General features: G+C 37.8%; 1 protein-coding gene across 1 annotated transcript in view; it reads left to right on the top strand.

Annotated features, from left to right (window-relative positions):
* SPAST (spastin) overlaps window positions 1-18,336 on the top strand; it is a 32,940-nt gene extending 14,604 nt beyond the window's left edge. Inside the window, exons 5-16 of the mRNA XM_019473255.1 lie at window positions 967-1,100; window positions 1,428-1,521; window positions 4,365-4,439; window positions 5,698-5,769; window positions 6,279-6,354; window positions 6,887-6,978; window positions 8,779-8,858; window positions 9,714-9,756; window positions 10,400-10,479; window positions 13,448-13,518; window positions 15,446-15,486; window positions 17,158-18,336. Of these exons, the coding sequence (XP_019328800.1) occupies window positions 967-1,100; window positions 1,428-1,521; window positions 4,365-4,439; window positions 5,698-5,769; window positions 6,279-6,354; window positions 6,887-6,978; window positions 8,779-8,858; window positions 9,714-9,756; window positions 10,400-10,479; window positions 13,448-13,518; window positions 15,446-15,486; window positions 17,158-17,280 (981 nt within the window). The 3' untranslated portion in view covers window positions 17,281-18,336. The remainder of the gene's footprint in view (window positions 1-966; window positions 1,101-1,427; window positions 1,522-4,364; window positions 4,440-5,697; window positions 5,770-6,278; window positions 6,355-6,886; window positions 6,979-8,778; window positions 8,859-9,713; window positions 9,757-10,399; window positions 10,480-13,447; window positions 13,519-15,445; window positions 15,487-17,157) is intronic.

Genomic DNA, 18,336 nt, shown 5'->3' with positions numbered 1-18,336 from the left:
GTGTTTGGGGGTTTTTGTGTGGGGGGGGGGGAGGGAGGGGGGGACTAAACCCCTAAATTTTTGGCTAAGCCTCTTGAGCTGGGCTGCAGAGTGGGTTTTAGAAATCAGGAGGCATCGGGTGGCTGCATGAGCAAATGGATTTTAATTGTGATCTCAGTAATAAATAGTAATACTTGTTTTGAAAACTGCATGGGAAACTCAGGGAAGCTTATCTAGGAGAAAAATAAACGTTACTCCCAGTATGTAAAAGATGGAGAAAAACCCCCTCCTACTCCAGAACTACAGATTTTCCCCCCACACGTTCCTTCTCTTCCAAAGTATGTATGCACAGGTTGTATTGCAACCACATTGAAAAGCAAATTGTGGTTAGATTGCGACAGAAATACAAAAGTCCTATACTAATAAGAGACAAACCCACTGCATTTCTTTTGACCCATCTCTTTCCCTTCCATCCTTATCTCCCCCCGCTACTCCCCCAGTAAAGTAGAATAAAAAGCAGGACGGACAGAACATAAATGTGGTTAAGCATTATTGCTGCTATAATATGAAGGCTTTTAAGTGGCCTGTTAGCGAAGTATGACAGCAGTAGAAATTCTTGCTTATAGGTATTGAGAATCTGAAACAGTTTGTGATGCTCTATTTCTAGAGTATGCTGGGGGAAAACACCGTAGTTAAATATAATGAATTATTTTAAAAAACAAAAACTAAAAAACAAACACACACACACACCACCCCAAATCCCCAAAACAAAATCAAACCAAAAAACCCCTCTCCACTGGGGCCTAAGATGTTCTACCTGTGGCTGAATATGATAGTATGATTTGTAGCAAAATACAGCATCAGAATATCTGGTATGTGTTAACGTATTAGGTTTTACTGGAGCATATGAAATGTAAAAGTAATTTTGTTAAACAGTATGCTATAAAGTATCAAGTTGGTTTTTTGTTTGTTCCCTCCCCCCCCCAGGCTGCTCCTAAAAATAGCAGAACAAATAAACCTTCTACTCCTACCACTGCTCCTCGAAAAAAGAAAGACCTGAAGATATTTAGAAATGTGGACAGTAATCTTGCTAATCTTATCCTGAATGAAATTGTTGATAGGTAAGTCTGAAGAAAAGTAGGCTTTTCAATGGAGAAAACCAGGTTTTTGTTCAGTACAGTCTTGGTCCACTTGGAATGAAAATTACTACTTTTTGTTTGTTGTGGGTTTTTTGGGGGTTGTTTTGGAGTGGGTTTTTTTTGTTGCTGTTACTTTGGCAAAAGGATGAAAATTCAAATCAGAAATGCTTATCTTTTTAAATGCTTAGCAGTATAAGTTGTAGATTTCCTCAAAAGGGTTCTGCATAGTCAAATGCATTAAATTAGTCAGCTGCAGCTGAAAAAGAGTATCTCATTGTTAGACTAATTAGTATTCCATTTCTTTGTTAGTGGGCCAGCTGTCAAATTTGATGATATCGCAGGGCAGGAACTGGCTAAACAAGCTTTGCAAGAAATTGTTATCCTTCCTTCTCTTAGACCTGAGGTAAGCAACTGGGTTTTGTTATCACTCTGTCACAGAATTGAAGAAATGTATTGTGCTTCACACATGAAGTGGTGATTCTTGAATCCTGTCTTTACTGGTTATGACTGCTATCGATAGCTGTGTGGTGATAGCCGTCTTGGAAAAGGAGAATGAAGAATCTGTGTCTTAAAATACTACCATGAAATTCCTCGTCTTCTGGTTAGTCAATGTTGGAGAAAGTGACCAAGGCAATAGCTTTAAAAAAAAAAAAAAACAAAAACACCCCAGCAAACCACAAACCCCTAAAAAAATCAAACCAAAAAAACAAACCAAAAAAAATCCTGAAAATTGTGAGGCTGACAGTTCTCGATAGCTATAGCTGTGTGTCCAACCCTCTATGGACATGTAAAGGACAAAGCCCATAATTGGAAGAGTGAAACAGATGAGATTTGCATACGTAAATTAAGTCATGACACTATCTGATTTGAAAAATATTAAATTGGTATTGTGGTCATGTTCTCTGCGTGGATGTTGGTTAGACATTCTGAATAGTCTATTCACAGCAGGAGAAGATGCCAAGAAGTGTAGTAGTGAACAAGCAAGTATACTGAGGTGTGTAACATTTGAGGGCAGATTTCCTCTTTACTTGGCTGAGTAGAAATTGGTCATTTAGGCTTTTATTTATCATAGGTGGTACCTCAACTACTGTGACTGCCTAGATTCAGGTCCGGGCTATATACTACTGGAATTTTCTGAGCCACTTTTTTAAAAAATTAAATTGGTCATTTTCTAAAGCTGGATTTGCTAAAAGTTGCTGAACTCCTGCAAAAATTGCATGCAATGATTTACTGCAGTGCTGATTATTCAAGCAAAATTACTGTTTGTTCTTTGTTTGTTTGCTTGTGGGTCTCTTTTGTCACGTTGATGGGTGACTGGAGTTGCTCTGTGGACTTCCGCTTTCCTTTAATGCAGTTTCTCGTTTTGAAGCATTGTGGGGAAGAAACCCTAAACCTGGCATAGCATCATAGGAGTACTAGCCCTGAGGAAAACAAAGCTTTGGCATCAAATATGCATGTTCTGGTATTCTTATGCAGAAGGAAAATGTCATTGTACCGTCTCTGTTATTACAGTGCTTTAGTATGTTAAGTTTGTTGTTGTTCAGTAACACTAATACAATGAGCTGGGTGGGAAGGACTTTGAGATGTAAGGCTTGGAATAGTTATGACTTTTGCATTAACAGTTGATATTTTCAGTAAGGTCATCTTCGTATTACTGTAGCTAGCAATGGGCCTGACCTCGGTGCAGGTTGAGATATAACAAGGACAGAGAATCCTGCCAATTTTTAAACATTCCTTGGAAGACAAGAGGTTAGTTTTATTCCTTGTAAATGAACATGGTAGATGTGGCAACTATAGGGGAATATTTAGCAAATTAAATACTACTTCAGTTTTAACCTTAATGAGTTTTGAACTCAAATTCGTATTTAAACAAGCCAATTAATGGTATTTTTGTAGGAGAGCAAGAGTTGAGGTGAATAAACAGAAAACACTGGCTGCAACCATTTCAGCAGTAAGATGCTAATAAACTGGTAGCAATTAGTTCAGACCATGTTTAGTATAATTAGCCTGTTAACAAAAACTTTAAAAGCCTAGTGTGTCTCAGTGATAAATGGCAGTTGCAGCTGAACAGTGTAGGTGATGATCAAGGTGAGGGAGAGTTGCAGATTTGGTCTGGACTATCTGAAAATGGTGGAACTCACAAAGAATGATTCCAAACAAAAGGAGTCAGGCAGGAGATGCACATGGTGGTGTGCAGCATGGAAAGCAGAAACACTTGAGGAATGTAGTCATCCAGGTTAAAACGCTGCAATATGTTTGTAACATAGGTTGTATGTATTAGTGAATAGGATCATGCTGGATAACTATTTTTAGTGATCAAAGTCAAGCACAAACAAAATGCTGTGAACGATGAAATAATAGAGAAAATTCATGTTGGTCGGTCATCTTAGAAACACTACACTGGTAATGGAGCCATTTGTTATCATGGATATTGTGGAAAGGAGCGCATGCTAACAGTGGTGTTTAGACATGGTGTGTGTATGTAAGAGACTCCCTACTATTCCTTTTGGTTGGTTGTTGGAATTATTGGAAGCTAAAATGGAGGGGTGAGTGACACCAAAAAAGGAACTCCAAAACTCTTGAGGAAGGTGGTAAAGATGAAGCGCTGGGGAAAACAGGCTACGGGAGTAACTAAAAGAGATGTACTCTATGAGAATTTGTAGATTTGCTTGCTGTGATGCTACACAGATGGGTGCAGTTTTATAGTGTAGGAAAGATGAATCCAATGCAAAGTGAGAGGGAGGAGATTATTATTAGTAGCATTTAGAGAAAGTAGGTGGTGGTTAAGTAATATTTTTAAATAGTTTTGGTCAAAGCTTGTCTTCTCAAGTTTCATTTAATAAAAAAAAGAGAAAGATGAAGGGGTTCTTCCATATGGAGTTAGTGGGAACATTGCTTTAACTCTCTAACTACACACCTGCATTCCCCCCTTTTTTGCAGTTGGTGCTTTAAACTTGTTGGGCTGGTCTGTCTTGTGGAATGTGTTACTGCCTTTTATACTCCTTTCACAGTGCCTCTATGCACGGAATGATCATGACATAATGTAACTGTTGTTTGGGAAACAATAGTGACGTGCCTTAGGTCGTTAGTAATAGAATGTAGTTCTCTAAAAACCTGTACTGTTGTAGTACTGCTACTATTGCTACCACTGCTAGCCAGTGAGCAATCTTAAATTGTTTTCTTACAAAGGTAAATCAGCAGTTTCTTTAAGTCTTTGAAGGTCACTTATGATGATGTACTCTTCAGTTATTTACAGGACTTAGAGCTCCCGCACGTGGTTTATTGCTGTTCGGCCCACCAGGAAATGGGAAGACAATGCTGGTGAGAAAATTACTCCGTGCATGAGTTGGTGTATTAAAATGTAACCGTGAGGGGTGGCTTTCAGTTTGGGTGTTGGAGTAATAAACTGTATAGTCTTCCTGGATATGTTATGGTGCCAATTTAATACAAAAATGCGAAATTGTTCTTAAGTGTGGATTTTATGAGGGAGGGAATTGCTAAACTGCTCTCTGTTTAATTCTTTTCAATATCACAAGTAATATTTTAAAACTTAAACCGGCAAGTCCAAGTTTCATTTTCAGAGAGAGTAAAAGTAACATGGTTAATTGTTTGTGTACAGCAGTGATTAATCACAAATGGTCTTCTCTCCACTAAAACATACTAGAAGTGCATTTTGGAAATGGGGAAGGAGCACAGTAGCAAGAAAGGGGGTTGTCTCAATTCCACACTGCTGTGCAAAGAGCATAAGTGCTGTGGAACTGTCTGGCTGCTGCTTGTTTTCTTAGCCTGATGTGCTAGATTCGGGGAACTGGAGTGAAATGGCTGTGCATCAGCCAGGGAGCATCGCGTGTCCTGATGCAGCTGAGCTGGGCACATCATCCTGCATCACATGGCGTGGCTGCAGCTGCACGCTCCCTTTGCTGATACTGAAGCTGGATCAGCTCTGAAGCGCAGGAGTGTGAATATTGAGCAGCTCACTTGGGCTCATCTGTTGCGTTTTACATACTGGAACATTATTGCTAATCACTAAAATTAAACTGTATAACCAGGGAATCATAACTTCTTGAATATGGTGGAACTGTTAAAGAAGAGGGTACTCTGTATGAGCATTCTGGCTGAACTGATTCTTTTTTCTAGCTTTCCTCTGAAAACAGTTTTTGTATAGATAGGGTAAGGAAGAAAAAAAACCCATAAATTTTAATGTGATCGATCCAACTGCTGCCCTAAATTAGCACCCTAAATTAGTTAAAACTGTTTCAGATATCTACTCAGGATACATTGAAAGGAGCTGGAGACTTGTATTCTTCAGTAAGCAAGTTGTAGCTGGCTATGGAGGTGATGTGATTAGAGGAGTCTAAGGGAGTCTGGAAATTTCTCTAGTTGTTCGACTGCTTATCCGTTCTTATTTGTCAGTGGCCTGTAGAGAAGTTTTCTGTAGCATCTACAAGGTGTTCCCTTTGAAGGAACAGGGTTTCCAAAATCATCAATCGGGACATGAGTTTTAGCTACAGAAGCAGAGAGGTGTATCTTCAATGCGATGTTTTAAAAAGTACTTTTTTTTTTTCCCCCCCTTTCCTAGGCCAAAGCAGTTGCTGCAGAATCAAATGCTACTTTCTTTAATATAAGTGCAGCAAGCCTAACTTCAAAATACGTAAGTAGCAGCTGTAAATTATATTGATCTGAAAACACACATGCTGTAATTGGGGCTTAAGAGACTTCTGATGAGTCCCTGGTGAACTGTTAGCCTATAGTGAACATAAGTGACTTGTGAAGTAAAAAATTTTGTTATATGCTTGTGATAACTCGACGTCAAAGGCTTTTGCAGTTCAGGATGACCCTGGCTGTCATACAGATAAGTGGTTGTGGGTTTTTTCTTCTTTAAAACATAAATGAAGTGGGTCCCAGCTCCCTTTCGCTCTGATAATTTAGGCACCAGAATTTCTTGACAACTCAATTGTGATCATAAGTGAAGTTGCAATGTTTCTTTTAAGACATAAACAATACTGTCATATGTAATACTGAACTAGTGATAATCTGAGTGTGTATGAATGGACTGAGTGTGGTTGGTTATCAGCAAGATTTTCTGTAGGTCCTTATGTTAGCTCTCTTGCAATAAACACTTTCTAAACCCCCTCTAAAACCAGTTTATTGTTGTTTTAGGTGGGTGAAGGGGAGAAACTGGTGCGTGCTCTATTTGCAGTAGCCAGAGAACTACAGCCTTCTATAATTTTTATTGGTAAGACCTTAAATGTTGTTGACTTTTGTGTATTTTCTTAAATATTTTGACTTACTAAATTGGAATAATCGGGTAAACTTCTTGGGGTAATTCTGCAGTGCAGAGCAAGTGTCTCAGATATGACCTGCTGGCTAATCAGTAGTTCCGTATAGAGCATGTTACATTACTGTTATGTTATTTAATTGGTGTTAATAGTGGGAAGAAATGCCCTTAAAAACACAAATGCTGTACTACCTTTACAGAGTAAGTCCATTTATGTATTAAACTTCAAACATGAAAATGGGTTTTGCTTGTCCTGAGTTGCAGTTTATTATCAGCAGGATTTTTTTTCTCTCATCTGTGCTTGGTGTTACATATTCAAAGGGCAACACGTTATACAAGCTTTTAAACTTAGTTACTAAGATCTGTCTGTCTCCTACTGAATAAAGATCTAATCTCTCTTACTGGAGCCCTATGTTAGCAAAAGAACTTAGGCAAATAGGAAGACCTTGATGTTGTATGCTTAATTGAGATGTACTTCTTTGTTTTTTAGATGAAGTTGATAGCCTTTTGTGTGAAAGACGAGAAGGTGAACATGATGCTAGTAGGCGTCTAAAAACAGAATTTTTAATAGAATTTGATGGTGTAAGTATTTAAGTCTTGGGTATTGTTTGATTTAGCTGAATTGGCTAATGTAGTGGGTGCCAGTACAAGCTACAGATGAAGCACAAAGAGGATTTGGCTGCTGGGGCTTAGCTCTGTCCCGCTCCCCCCCCACCTTGGTCGGCAAACAGCTTTTTTCTATTGCTGTTAATTTTTCACCTGCTTACTGTAGTATTCTGGAAACCAGCCTGGGGTGAAAGGTAGTAATCTGGAGATGAGGTGAAATAATGGGTTGAGAGACTATGGACAGAGAAGAAAGGATAACAAGTGGCAGTAAAGGAGCTGTGAGAACAAATGTTCTTGCAGGGCAAGAGGGACACTTGAGGGTTAGGCAGAGTTGAATCCTTGTTTGCATGTTTTGGTGAAGCACATCTCTTCATTCTGGCAAAGTAAAAGAAGATTAAATGGCTTTTAAGTAGTGTCTTTTTGGTTCTTAAGGGATATGTGTCACAAAAGCACTGTCAAGGGTTAGGGCGAGACTTTGAGGGATAAGGATTTGAAACAGACTAGTTCAGATCATGGGTATACACAACTCTGACACATCAGAAGGATTAATTTCTGTGTTAGTATGCTTTTTATTGAGCTATAAATTTTTTCTTGGCATCATGACCTAGAGATGACAGGATACAGTAAGAATATATTTAATAGCATGTATGTCATATCCAGGAAAAGGAACTGGGTTTCATAGTTGGGGGGAAACAAATGAATATCAGAATATTTTTTTTGTCACACAGCACTGTTTTTTGTATTGAACAATCTTCATTTATATTCCACTAGCACAGTGGAATATTGCTACAGTGGTGAAGCAATAGTAATGAGGTACAGGAGAAGATAACAATATAGAGAGACAATGAGATCAGGAAAAACTTCTCCAAAGTGGGATGAATCAGGACAAATAATGCAATGTGATAACGATATTCAGAAATTATTACACAAACACACATTTTAAGTTTTCTCTTAAAATGAAAAGGAGAAAATTAAACATAATTAGTAAGTTAGTTACACGTTGATCCAAAGTTTGCTATACCATAAAATATTTTTGTGGAGCTTTTTGGACTCAGTAGGGCAGCAATGAACTTAAGTCTATGGAAGATTGGACACTAGGTGAATAATAACGTCTCTGATACCCAAATGTTTTCTCTGAAGTCTGGAAGCTGTAAATCTCCATATTCTTGGGTATAAAATCAGGTCTTGCAATTGCGTGAATTGGGGGGAAAATTACTGTGTCTGTGTACTATTGAATAGCTTCTCATTTTGATTACTCGCTTCTTGCGAGACCTGTAGTAGATGAATCTCTGATCTCATTTAGTAGTTCTGGCTGTAGCTTAGTCTAAAGTTTGATTCTCTCTTTCTCTGTAGGCTTCAAAACAATATTAGGTGTTAAAACCCACAACAGCAGAAAGTCTCTAGCTTTTAAAACATAATTATCTCTCGATGGCTAAACTTCTGAGTTCTTTTTGTAGTCTCAGTTTTCTCCAGCATTGTAACATGCAATTCCACAGCAGCATTTGTGCTCTTGCAAGACTCTCTTCAAGCAACATAACTTGGGCATAGTGTCCTGTGTTTACATTCCTTCTTTTTCTTTTTTTTCTTTTTACTTTTTCCTAGTTTGACTTTATATTTATCTAAAGAATGTTTTAAAGGTAACTGCATTGGAAAAAAAAAAAGCATAGACAGTAAGATCCCATCAGTGTGCTGAATACACAGCAAGTCTCTCACTGGTTTTGTTGTATTACTACTTGATGTAAACTGAAAGCTGTCTTGCCTTCCTACATTACATAGGTGCAGTCTTCTGGAGAGGACAGAATACTTGTGATGGGAGCAACAAACAGGCCACAGGAGCTTGATGATGCTGTTCTAAGGTATCAAAATGTCTCTTCCTTTCTTTGCATACAATAATATGATGTTCATTATGAAGAGCAAGGTTTGCTACTTAATGTCTTGGTTGTTTTAAGTTTTGGAGTAAGTAGCAAAAGCTGTTCGGCAAGGTTAAATTATTTAACCTCTCAAAGAGGTGCCCGACTCTTCTCTTTTGGGATACATCTACACAAGCATGATGGCCTTGGGACTATCTAAAACAGCAGTACCTGTTGAGATCAAGTCAGCATTTTATAACCCGCTTGCATCTTATATATTGCTTTTTTATTATTTGGATCTTAATGGCAGGATGAAGGAAGAAATTTGACCAGTGAAATCCAGTATTTCTTCTCTCCGAATATTGGACTTCGGATGTCCCATGCAATTACAGATCTTGCTGTAGATTTGCCTTAGGACTTTTTTGCTACAAGTTCTCATACTTTCTTCTCTTTTCATTCTTGGTTGAGGAAAACAGGCATGTCAGCACTGTCTGAACAAATAAAACACATCTGTAATGATTCCAAAGACTTTTTGTGTACAGTGAAGAGATGCTTCATTTTGTTGGTGGTAGTCAGTGGGTTTTCTACCTTTCGAGTGTTTCCTCTCTGGGAGGAGTCTCATAACTTCACATAAGAGTAAGGTGACACCAGTGGCTGGTGCATATTGTTTGTTTGGTTCTTGGTTGGGGTTTTTGTGGTTGTTTGGGTTTTTTAAATCTGTAGTTCTACTCCCTAGAATTTGATGATGTAAGTCAAATTTTGACATTTATCAAACCAAATGTTAGGTCTGTATGCGCTAAAAAGTTATAAAAGTGTGTGTGTGTTTATATATGTTTTGTGGTTTGGTTTTTTTTTTTTTAGACGATTCACCAAACGGGTATATGTGTCTTTACCAAATGAGGAAGTAAGTATTGTTTCCCATGCATTTTCTTCATTTTAAGATCAATTTTATTAAAAAAGAGTATAAAATAATTTCATAGGCTATTCTTAACTTGCCCTAGTGGATGATTACAATTCTGTGAATTAACTTCTGGCCCAGCTTGGCCATATACACTGTGCTTTAATTCTGGTGACTATCTTAAGTTTTTGCATTTTTTTTACATGTGCTAGTGGCAAATCTGGTAGCAGCTACTCAGTATTTCTTGGCTAGTGGGGTGTTGCTTACATACTGACAGGCACGGACAAGTCTGAAGTAGGGCTTGCAGGAGCGTGTTTGGTTGGCTGGAGAAGAGTGTTTACTGCGAAAGATGAAAGTGGCTTTCTTAAAGTAATGTTTTTCAGCTCAACAGCAGATTAGGGCTTTTGATGAGGATTCTAATGTATTATTCTTGAAGTAGTTTGACCCTTGATCTCATTGTTACCAAGTCCCTATCTCTTCCCCTGAAGAGATGATAGTGTACGGTCTAATCACAAAAGCACTATAGGCAAGTTTAAACTAGTGAAGCATGAAAGCTAACCTGACAAACGTGTAGTTTTGTTGTTGCAACAGAATTTTAAGTGTACCGTGAAAATGAGTTTTACATCTGATAAATGTATCTTCTTTTCAGACAAGATTGATTTTACTAAAAAATCTTCTAAGCAAGCAAGGAAGTCCATTGACCCAAAAAGAGTTGGCGCAACTAGCTAGGTAAGTATTTTGTAACTATACTAAATAAATATACTCGTCTACTGTATTTCAGACTGTTTTATTCATTCAAAATGCAACTAATGTAAATCATCAGGTAGTGACAACACTTGCTGAGAATGAATTGCATGTGTTTTGGGAAGATGGTCTCTTGTCAGGCTGTGTGAAAGTGTTTTTATAGATGCTTTTATATATATATACAAAGTGCATATATATATATATATATGCATGCTTGTTTTTTCCCTACACCACCTGGCTGGGTTTCTGTTGTTGAAACGCGCTGGTCAGTGCTTTTCTTTCTGAGGAGGAGGGAGGGGGATGCTTCTCTCCACCCATCCCCCAAGCAGTCTAGCTCTCCTTCCTGATGCAAAAAGGCAGTACCAGTTTTGCACTTAGCATGCATTTCGAATCAAAAGCAACTTTTCTTTGCTTGTCCATTGCTAGGTTTGTTGAAGGTATTGCCAACATAGCAGAGCTGGTATGGATATTTTAGATTCTTTTCAATTTCATATTTGATTGGGAAAATGTGGGTTAAGTGCCCTTCCTATTATGAAATGAAGTTGTTTTATGTCTTTCGTCATGAAGATTGACACAGTACTGCTGTTTGTCACCCTCAGAAATTAAATGTAATGGGTGTGAAGGAAGTTAGACTAAAAAGCAGGTAGAGCACCTAGGGCAGGAAGGAATGAAAACAGAGCGTAAGATACCAAAAATATGCAAGTGGATGTACCTCAGTCTCTGTTTCACTTTGTGGTAGTACACAGGAGGTGAGTACAGTCTTGGATGTAGCATTTGTCAGCTTCGTAGCGTTAGTAACATCACAGAAATTTGATGTATAATCCAACTGAATAAATGCTCTCTCTACTTGAAGGATACTAGCTCAGGCCATATTTAGGCTGCAGTAATAGCTAACTGGAGGAAAAAGACTGTGTCTTGGATTCTAACTGCAAATTTATGAACCAAATTACAAATGCAACTTAATTACACTTTTTTTTAAAGGCTTTAGAGAAAATATAAAAGTTGAGTGTCCTGCCTGCTTCATCTGCCCTCTTTCTTTGTTTCGAAAAAGATAGGTATTTAACCTCCTTCATGATTTTGTGTTCCTTTGCTCCTCTGCAACTTTTCCTATAAACTATAACAGAATTAATGGTCTCCAGAAGACTGAGCTATGAAGCTCTTGTTGCTGCAGCTAGCCACTGCTCTACAAGCAGGGTGGGTTTTTTTTGTTTTTAAATTTTTCTTTAGGTAACCCTTACTACTTCTTTTCACTTACCTTGGCAGTATGTATTGGTGGCTTCCTGTTTCAGTGGAGAACTTTAACCTGCAATATATTTAATTGGTTAACTTGGACATTAAGTCTAATTCTGGAGAAGCTCCCATAGAGATTGGGTCCTTGGTTTGATTTTTTTTTTCTTTGTGGTTCTGAGAATTTGGATGATCTGTATGTCTGCCAGTCTTATAATAAAAAACCCTCAGTAGATAACAACACAATTTATCTTCCTTTCAGTTCACTTACAGAATACCTGCACATTTACACTATATTGTTTCCCAAATCAGTGGGAAGCGTGTGCAAGACACGTTTATAGAACCTGTTTCTTTCTGAATAAGGACCTGTCCACTGTATTTCACTTCCAAGGTGAATTATAATTCTTATTTGAAGCTAAATGTGTAAAGTGTTCAGGCTTCTGCAGATAACCGCTGAGGCTGTGGCTCAGGCTGTTGCAGCCATCTCAAGTCCCTCAGTTGGTTGTCAGTCATTAGCAATTCCCAGTTTAGGCTTTAACGTTGGAATCAGTTGGTGAGTCAGACTTAGCTGTGCTAGAGATCATTTTCCATGTGGAAACTACAGGAGGCTGTTTCAGTACTCTGCTAAAATGCAGACTGTAAATTCGGAGAGTTGAGAAGCTTGCCAAGTACTCCGAGAGTACAGTCTGTCTGTTACCAAACCTTCAACACTGAAAAAGGTCTTCCACCAGAAATAATGCTGTCTGTACTGTAACTTGCTAAGCAAAGCGGTGCTGCTTTTCAGATTTGTATTTACTCTTCTGGATTAGTAGAATTTTGTACTCCCTGGAGTCCACTGGTCAACTGCTACCATGGCTTTCCATTAAGGGCATACTGCAAAACTATCACTTATTCTCAAAACCAAACACTACTGTTAGATTTTTTTTTTTTTTTTTTTAGCAATGCCTGCTTTTGCCCTTTGTCTGGCCGATTGCAAAACTAAAAGTGCACACAGTTTTATTCAGTAGACTGGTCGTGTAATCACACCTTAATAAATGTGTGGTATTGGGTTCTCATTGTATTGATTGGGCTGAAAGAGTACAAGACAGTTGAGGTTTTGGTTTATATTAATCTATGACAAATGATGACAAACTAGTGGTAGGGCATTCTCGTAACAGAAATAGTAAACGTGCTTGAGGTTAGTTTTCCTACTGTTAGATTTTTATTTTTTTTTTTTAGCAATGCCTGCTTTTGCCCTTTGTCTGGCTCTGATGTCAACTAAAAGTGCACACAGTTTTATTCAGTAGACTGGTCGTGTAATCACACCTTAATAAATGTGTGGTATTGGGTTCTCATTGTATTGATTGGGCTGAAAGAGTACAAGACAGTTGAGGTTTTGGTTTATATTAATCTATGACAAATGATGACAAACTAGTGGTAGGGCATTCTTGTAACAGAAATAGTAAACGTGCTTGAGGTTAGTTTTCATCTACAAATTCAAGTTGGTTGCTATCTTTTTGCTTTTCCTAGAATGTTATTTGGGATTTGAATATCTGTACTTCAAATTTAATCTGAGAAAGACTTAAATATAGAACACTTAGCTGATTTATTAAACTTGCAAAGTAACATCAAAATAATACTTTTTCTGATTAAGTAACATTTTAATCATCTGCAATTAAATTGATATGGTTTGAAGCAGGTGGGTTTTTTTTCTTCCTCCTTTCCCCCACTTTCTCCTTTGACAAAGAATGACAGATGGGTACTCTGGAAGTGATTTAACCGCATTAGCAAAGGATGCAGCGCTGGGCCCTATTCGAGGTAAGCCGAGTTGCTTTTTATTTAGGTTTTGAAAAAACTCAGTGCCCTTGATATTAGTGATACTATATTTTCCTACATCTTTAGATTTCTTAAACCTCTGAAATTAAGCTTTTTAGATTGGATTTTGGTCTGTTCCTCATAATAGCATCTTCATAAGACTTACCTTGCACAAAACCTTTCAGTACCTCACCATGTGAAACAGACAGTTTTTGTGTCTTAAGAGGAAAGCAGGGTGAAGTGTTTTTCACAGATTTGTGGGTTTTTTAACTAGTTCATCTTTCCTAGGCTGGTGTCAGTTCTGGTATATCTAATTATTACTTAAGTAATGCAGTCAGAGACTGCTATTCGTCTTTACAAAGTGGGCAGATTTCTTTCAAGTCTAAAGGAAGGAAATATTGAAACAGAAGCAATTTTGTGTTTTGGGGTTTTTTTAGATACGGTTTGAATGGCATAGCTTTTTTTATTTTTAAATCTTCTTAATGTTGAATTGTGATCCAGATGACAATTGTGACTCAAGTAGAGTTTTACCTGTATTTGTTCTTCCTCTGACATTTCCAACTTTGAAAAAAGACAATTTTAATGCAAAGTGAATACTTTTTTCCAACGCCCCCCTTTGCTCTGTTTCACTAGCTAGTTATGTGTCCAGTAGCCACATCTGAAGGGGCTGATTTTGTTTCATGGAGATCAGTAGTGGAATTTTGTGAAGAAAAGATTGTGAAGATTTGATGTTAGTTTTCTGTTTGCAGATACATTGTCCTACCTGGCAGAAAGGTACAAAGGCAGCCAGAGCAGAAGTGTTCTGTAATATCAGCCTATTATGTGTAAATAAAAGTTGTTGCAACTCTCTTAAATGATTTATGGGAAGGAGAGGTCTGTGCATGTTTTGTGGGTGTGGGGTTTGGTTTGTTTTTTTGTTTTTTTTTTTCAATTGAGTCAAAAATCCTATAGCATGCAGTTTTGCCAGTGCGCCATCTCTTTGAAAGCAGCTGCTGGAAAGTAATGGTTTTTTGCCCACTTACTTTCAGCTGTTGAGATTGTAAGGCACATCTTCCAAAATCCTGCATAATAACTGGGAAACAGAAGTGCATTAAATAGCTCTCACAAGAGACATCATGTCTCCTAAGACTTTGAATATATTTATTTAGAGTGGTTGAATTGATAATGTATGCATTTAGGCATGCAGGTTTTACTTGGCTGACGAATCACTTCACGTGCAAGTCCATTTTGATAAGAGACCATGAAATGTTTTGCTACCTATTTCTTCCACCTGCTCCTGGCTTCCATATAAAACAATTTATTTTTTAAAATGTTTTTTAATGTCAGCCGAGTCAGTCCTGCCTAGATTCTTTTTCTTGCACCCTCAGAGCAAGAAGTTTGCTGTAATGTGTTGATACCATAACAATATTACAAGTAAAAAAAAAAAAAAAAGGTGAAATGGTGAAGGATACGGGAATGATCGATTAGATCCCACCAGTACTGCACAGGGCAAGAAGCACTCTTATGTGCCCTGCCTGATTTTTATGTCTGTATTCTTGGCTGACACTACCTTTCAGTTTCCTGAAAATTGTACCTGTTTGAGCGGTAAGGGGGTTGTAGGTACCAGGAATGATATGGGGGAAGGCAGCTCTGTTACGCTTGTGTGCCGTTCCCCATACTTTAGGAAGAAGAAAGTAGTTCTGCTACCAGTTTGTACTGTATATGCAGTGATGGAGTGTGGGAGCAGCCTGGTTGAGGAGCTGATAAATGGGGAAGAAGGAGGTAGAAACACCGTGTACCTTTCTGTACAGGAGATGATGGTTGAGGCAGAGAAGTATAATTTTTAGCTGTGGGGTTTTTTTCAGAATAAAAGTGCTTTTAACATGCTTTAGTTGTTAGAAGTGATGAAAGTTTTCTTATGAAACTCACTGATCTTCCTTTACTTTTACAGAATTAAAACCAGAACAGGTGAAGAACATGTCTGCCAGTGAGGTATGCTGTTCTAGCACTGTATTTTCCCCTTGGAATAGAATGCATGCTCACCAGAAACTTCTAAGGTCCTTTTATTTACACATAGTATCATACAAAATACCTAGCATAATTTTTTGGGGGTATTACCCTTTTTGATTACTTCTTCATCGAAGAAAATTCTTTTTAAATAGTGATTGAGAAGAAAATCTGTCCTCAGATGTCTGAGGTTCTTTGTGTAGTTTGTTGGTTATCAGGCTTAAGAGCACCTCTTTTTCCGATAGTAAGTCTCCGCTGTTCCTAGTTTCAGCTGACTGTCCTATTTTTTCCTTCGCACCAAACTGCAACTTGATCTGTTACCTGTCAGATGATGCCAGAGGCCTGGCTTTTATTTTCTCGCAGTGTTACTCCCGCAAAACATTCCCAGAAGTATTATGTCAAATGATTTATTTTATTTCTTACCTCCCCAACCCCCTGTCTTTACATAAAGCAAGTCATCTTAGGGAGAACCTCTGAGGGATTTTAAAACAGATTTGTTTGTGTATATGTATAATACTTACATTCATTCACATGGACCATCATAAAGCAAAAAAAAAAAATTACATTAAGTTCCTCACCACAAATTGCATCTGTAAACATCAAAAGAAAAGGAAGAGTTTGGTCCTGCTTATAAAAGTTTCTGTTCAAATGTGTGTGCAAACCACAGTTATGTAGGGGAAAATGAAGCAAAACTTAATTCCCCCGTTGCTTTCTGTGTTTAGCCTGAGATCATGGCTAAGGCTATGATAAGCTGAAAGGATTTGTTGCAGGAAGATGAGAACATCTGTGAAAATTTGTTGTGAATGCAAGTTTACCTCCAATAGCCTATAAATACTAGTCCCAAAGAAACACGGGGCATCGTCTCCAATTGTAATGTTAATACTCCTTTAATAATGAGACTGCTTGTTCCACACACTTTGGTTATCTCCCATCATGTCTGGGCATTTCTCTATATGGGAAGTGTCTGCTTGTAATCGTGTCCTCAGCAAAGAACTGAAAGGCATATGTTGAATCGGAGAGGTTAGATAACTGGGATTACTCAGCTGACAGCACACTACAGTCTGAATACAGTTGTGGTAAGGGCGGGAACTTTCAGTGCCTTATTCTCCTGGTATGCGGAGGTATGCCATAAACATGTTAAAAAATCCCATGTCTTACTCTTTACTCAGTCCTGTGCCCTCATGCACCAGCTTGCACCACCTAGTGAAACAGGAAGTAATAACGCAATCTCATGGGCTATTAAATAACAAGGCAGACATTATGATTACCAAATGTTAGTTTATTAAAAACGGTAAATACTGATAGTCTTGAATTACAAGACTCTTGCATCGGGTCATAGAATCACAGAACAGCCCAGGTTGGAAGGGACCTTGAAAGATCATCTGGTCCAACCTTTCATAGGAAAGGGAGCCTAGATGACATTCTCTCGCACCCTGCCCAGTCGTATCTTGAAAACCTCGGGCGATGGGGACTCTACCACGTCCCGGGGGAGGTTGATTCCAGTGAACGACTGTTCTCACTGTAGAAAATTTTTCTTATATCAAGATGAAGCACTCGTAGAATATGTTTTGTTAAAAGTGAATACTGAAGCACTTCTTGAATAAACTGAAGTACATAAACCACTTGTGATTCTGATGTCTTTCACTTTTTGTTTAGATGAGAAATATCAAACTATCAGATTTCACTGAGTCTTTGAAGAAGATAAAGCGCAGTTTGAGCCCTCAGACCCTGGAAGCATATATTCGCTGGAACAAGGACTTCGGAGATACCACAGTGTGAAACACTACTTGAAGCGAAACAAAGTGCTGCCTAAGAAGCAATTGGTACAGACGACTGGAAAGCAGCCAGAGTTTACAGGACTTTACAGATCTTCAAGTATCTGCATTAAAACTTGAGATTAAGAAAAAATTACACAATGTGAAATGTGTTCATCAAAGCCTCCTTGCCATTTAGTGAGGATTTACAGTCTGTAAGTAAGAGCACAACAGGACTTGAGATAAGATTCCTAGCAATCCGATTATGGTTTGAACAATAATATATGTATTTTATTTCAGCTAGAAGGCTCTGATGATACTGATCATTGGAAAACCTTTTCCCTATGTTGCGTGTGTGGTTTTTTGTTTTTAATTTTGCCATGACACTGATGTCTGGCTTTCTTCCTTATAACTACTAACTTACAATTGGAGGTTTGTAAACCTTGGTTCAGTTTTTGACTTTTTTATCCTTAATGTGCCAAATAAAACAATTTCCCTATGCAGAGAGGAAGAACAGCACTGGGAAATTATGATTATTAAAATGTAAAAAGCAGCTGGTCTGTTATTATTAGTCTTTTTGTTTAGTTGTAATGTGACTGTATTGTTCACAGAACAGTTTTAAAGAAGACCTTTGATAGCAGAACAGCAAAAAACCCCAACCCTATAAAACCAATTCAAACTGTCTTAAAAAAAATAATAAATTACTAAATAAAAAAATAGACTAAGACATTCAACTGGCAGTAGTATTTTCTCTTACCACATTTTGTAACACTTCCATTGGTAGAATGTTAGCTTACGCTTATGGTGTACAACTTGAAGCCCAGTTGATGTTTGAGAGAGTAGGTGATGCTCATTGTCAAGTTTCAGAAATGATGTGTTTCTACTCTGTGTTTTGGTCTGTTTATGATAATTGAAAGTAAAATTTCCATTGTGATAACTTTTTTTAATCTACACATGTAAGCATTAAAATATGAGCCTACATGTTTAACACATGGCACACTAATGTTTTATAGCTTTCATATGTTTTGGTTTATATAGTAAAGTATGAAACACTCAACTGATCTGCTTTTTTAAAAAGAAA

The sequence above is a fragment of the Aptenodytes forsteri genome, unplaced genomic scaffold (genome assembly GCF_000699145.1).
Source record: "Aptenodytes forsteri isolate BGI_AS27 unplaced genomic scaffold, ASM69914v1 Scaffold309, whole genome shotgun sequence".
NCBI classification, from domain to species: Eukaryota; Metazoa; Chordata; class Aves; order Sphenisciformes; family Spheniscidae; genus Aptenodytes; species Aptenodytes forsteri.
This window is presented reverse-complemented; position numbering and strand designations above follow the sequence as displayed.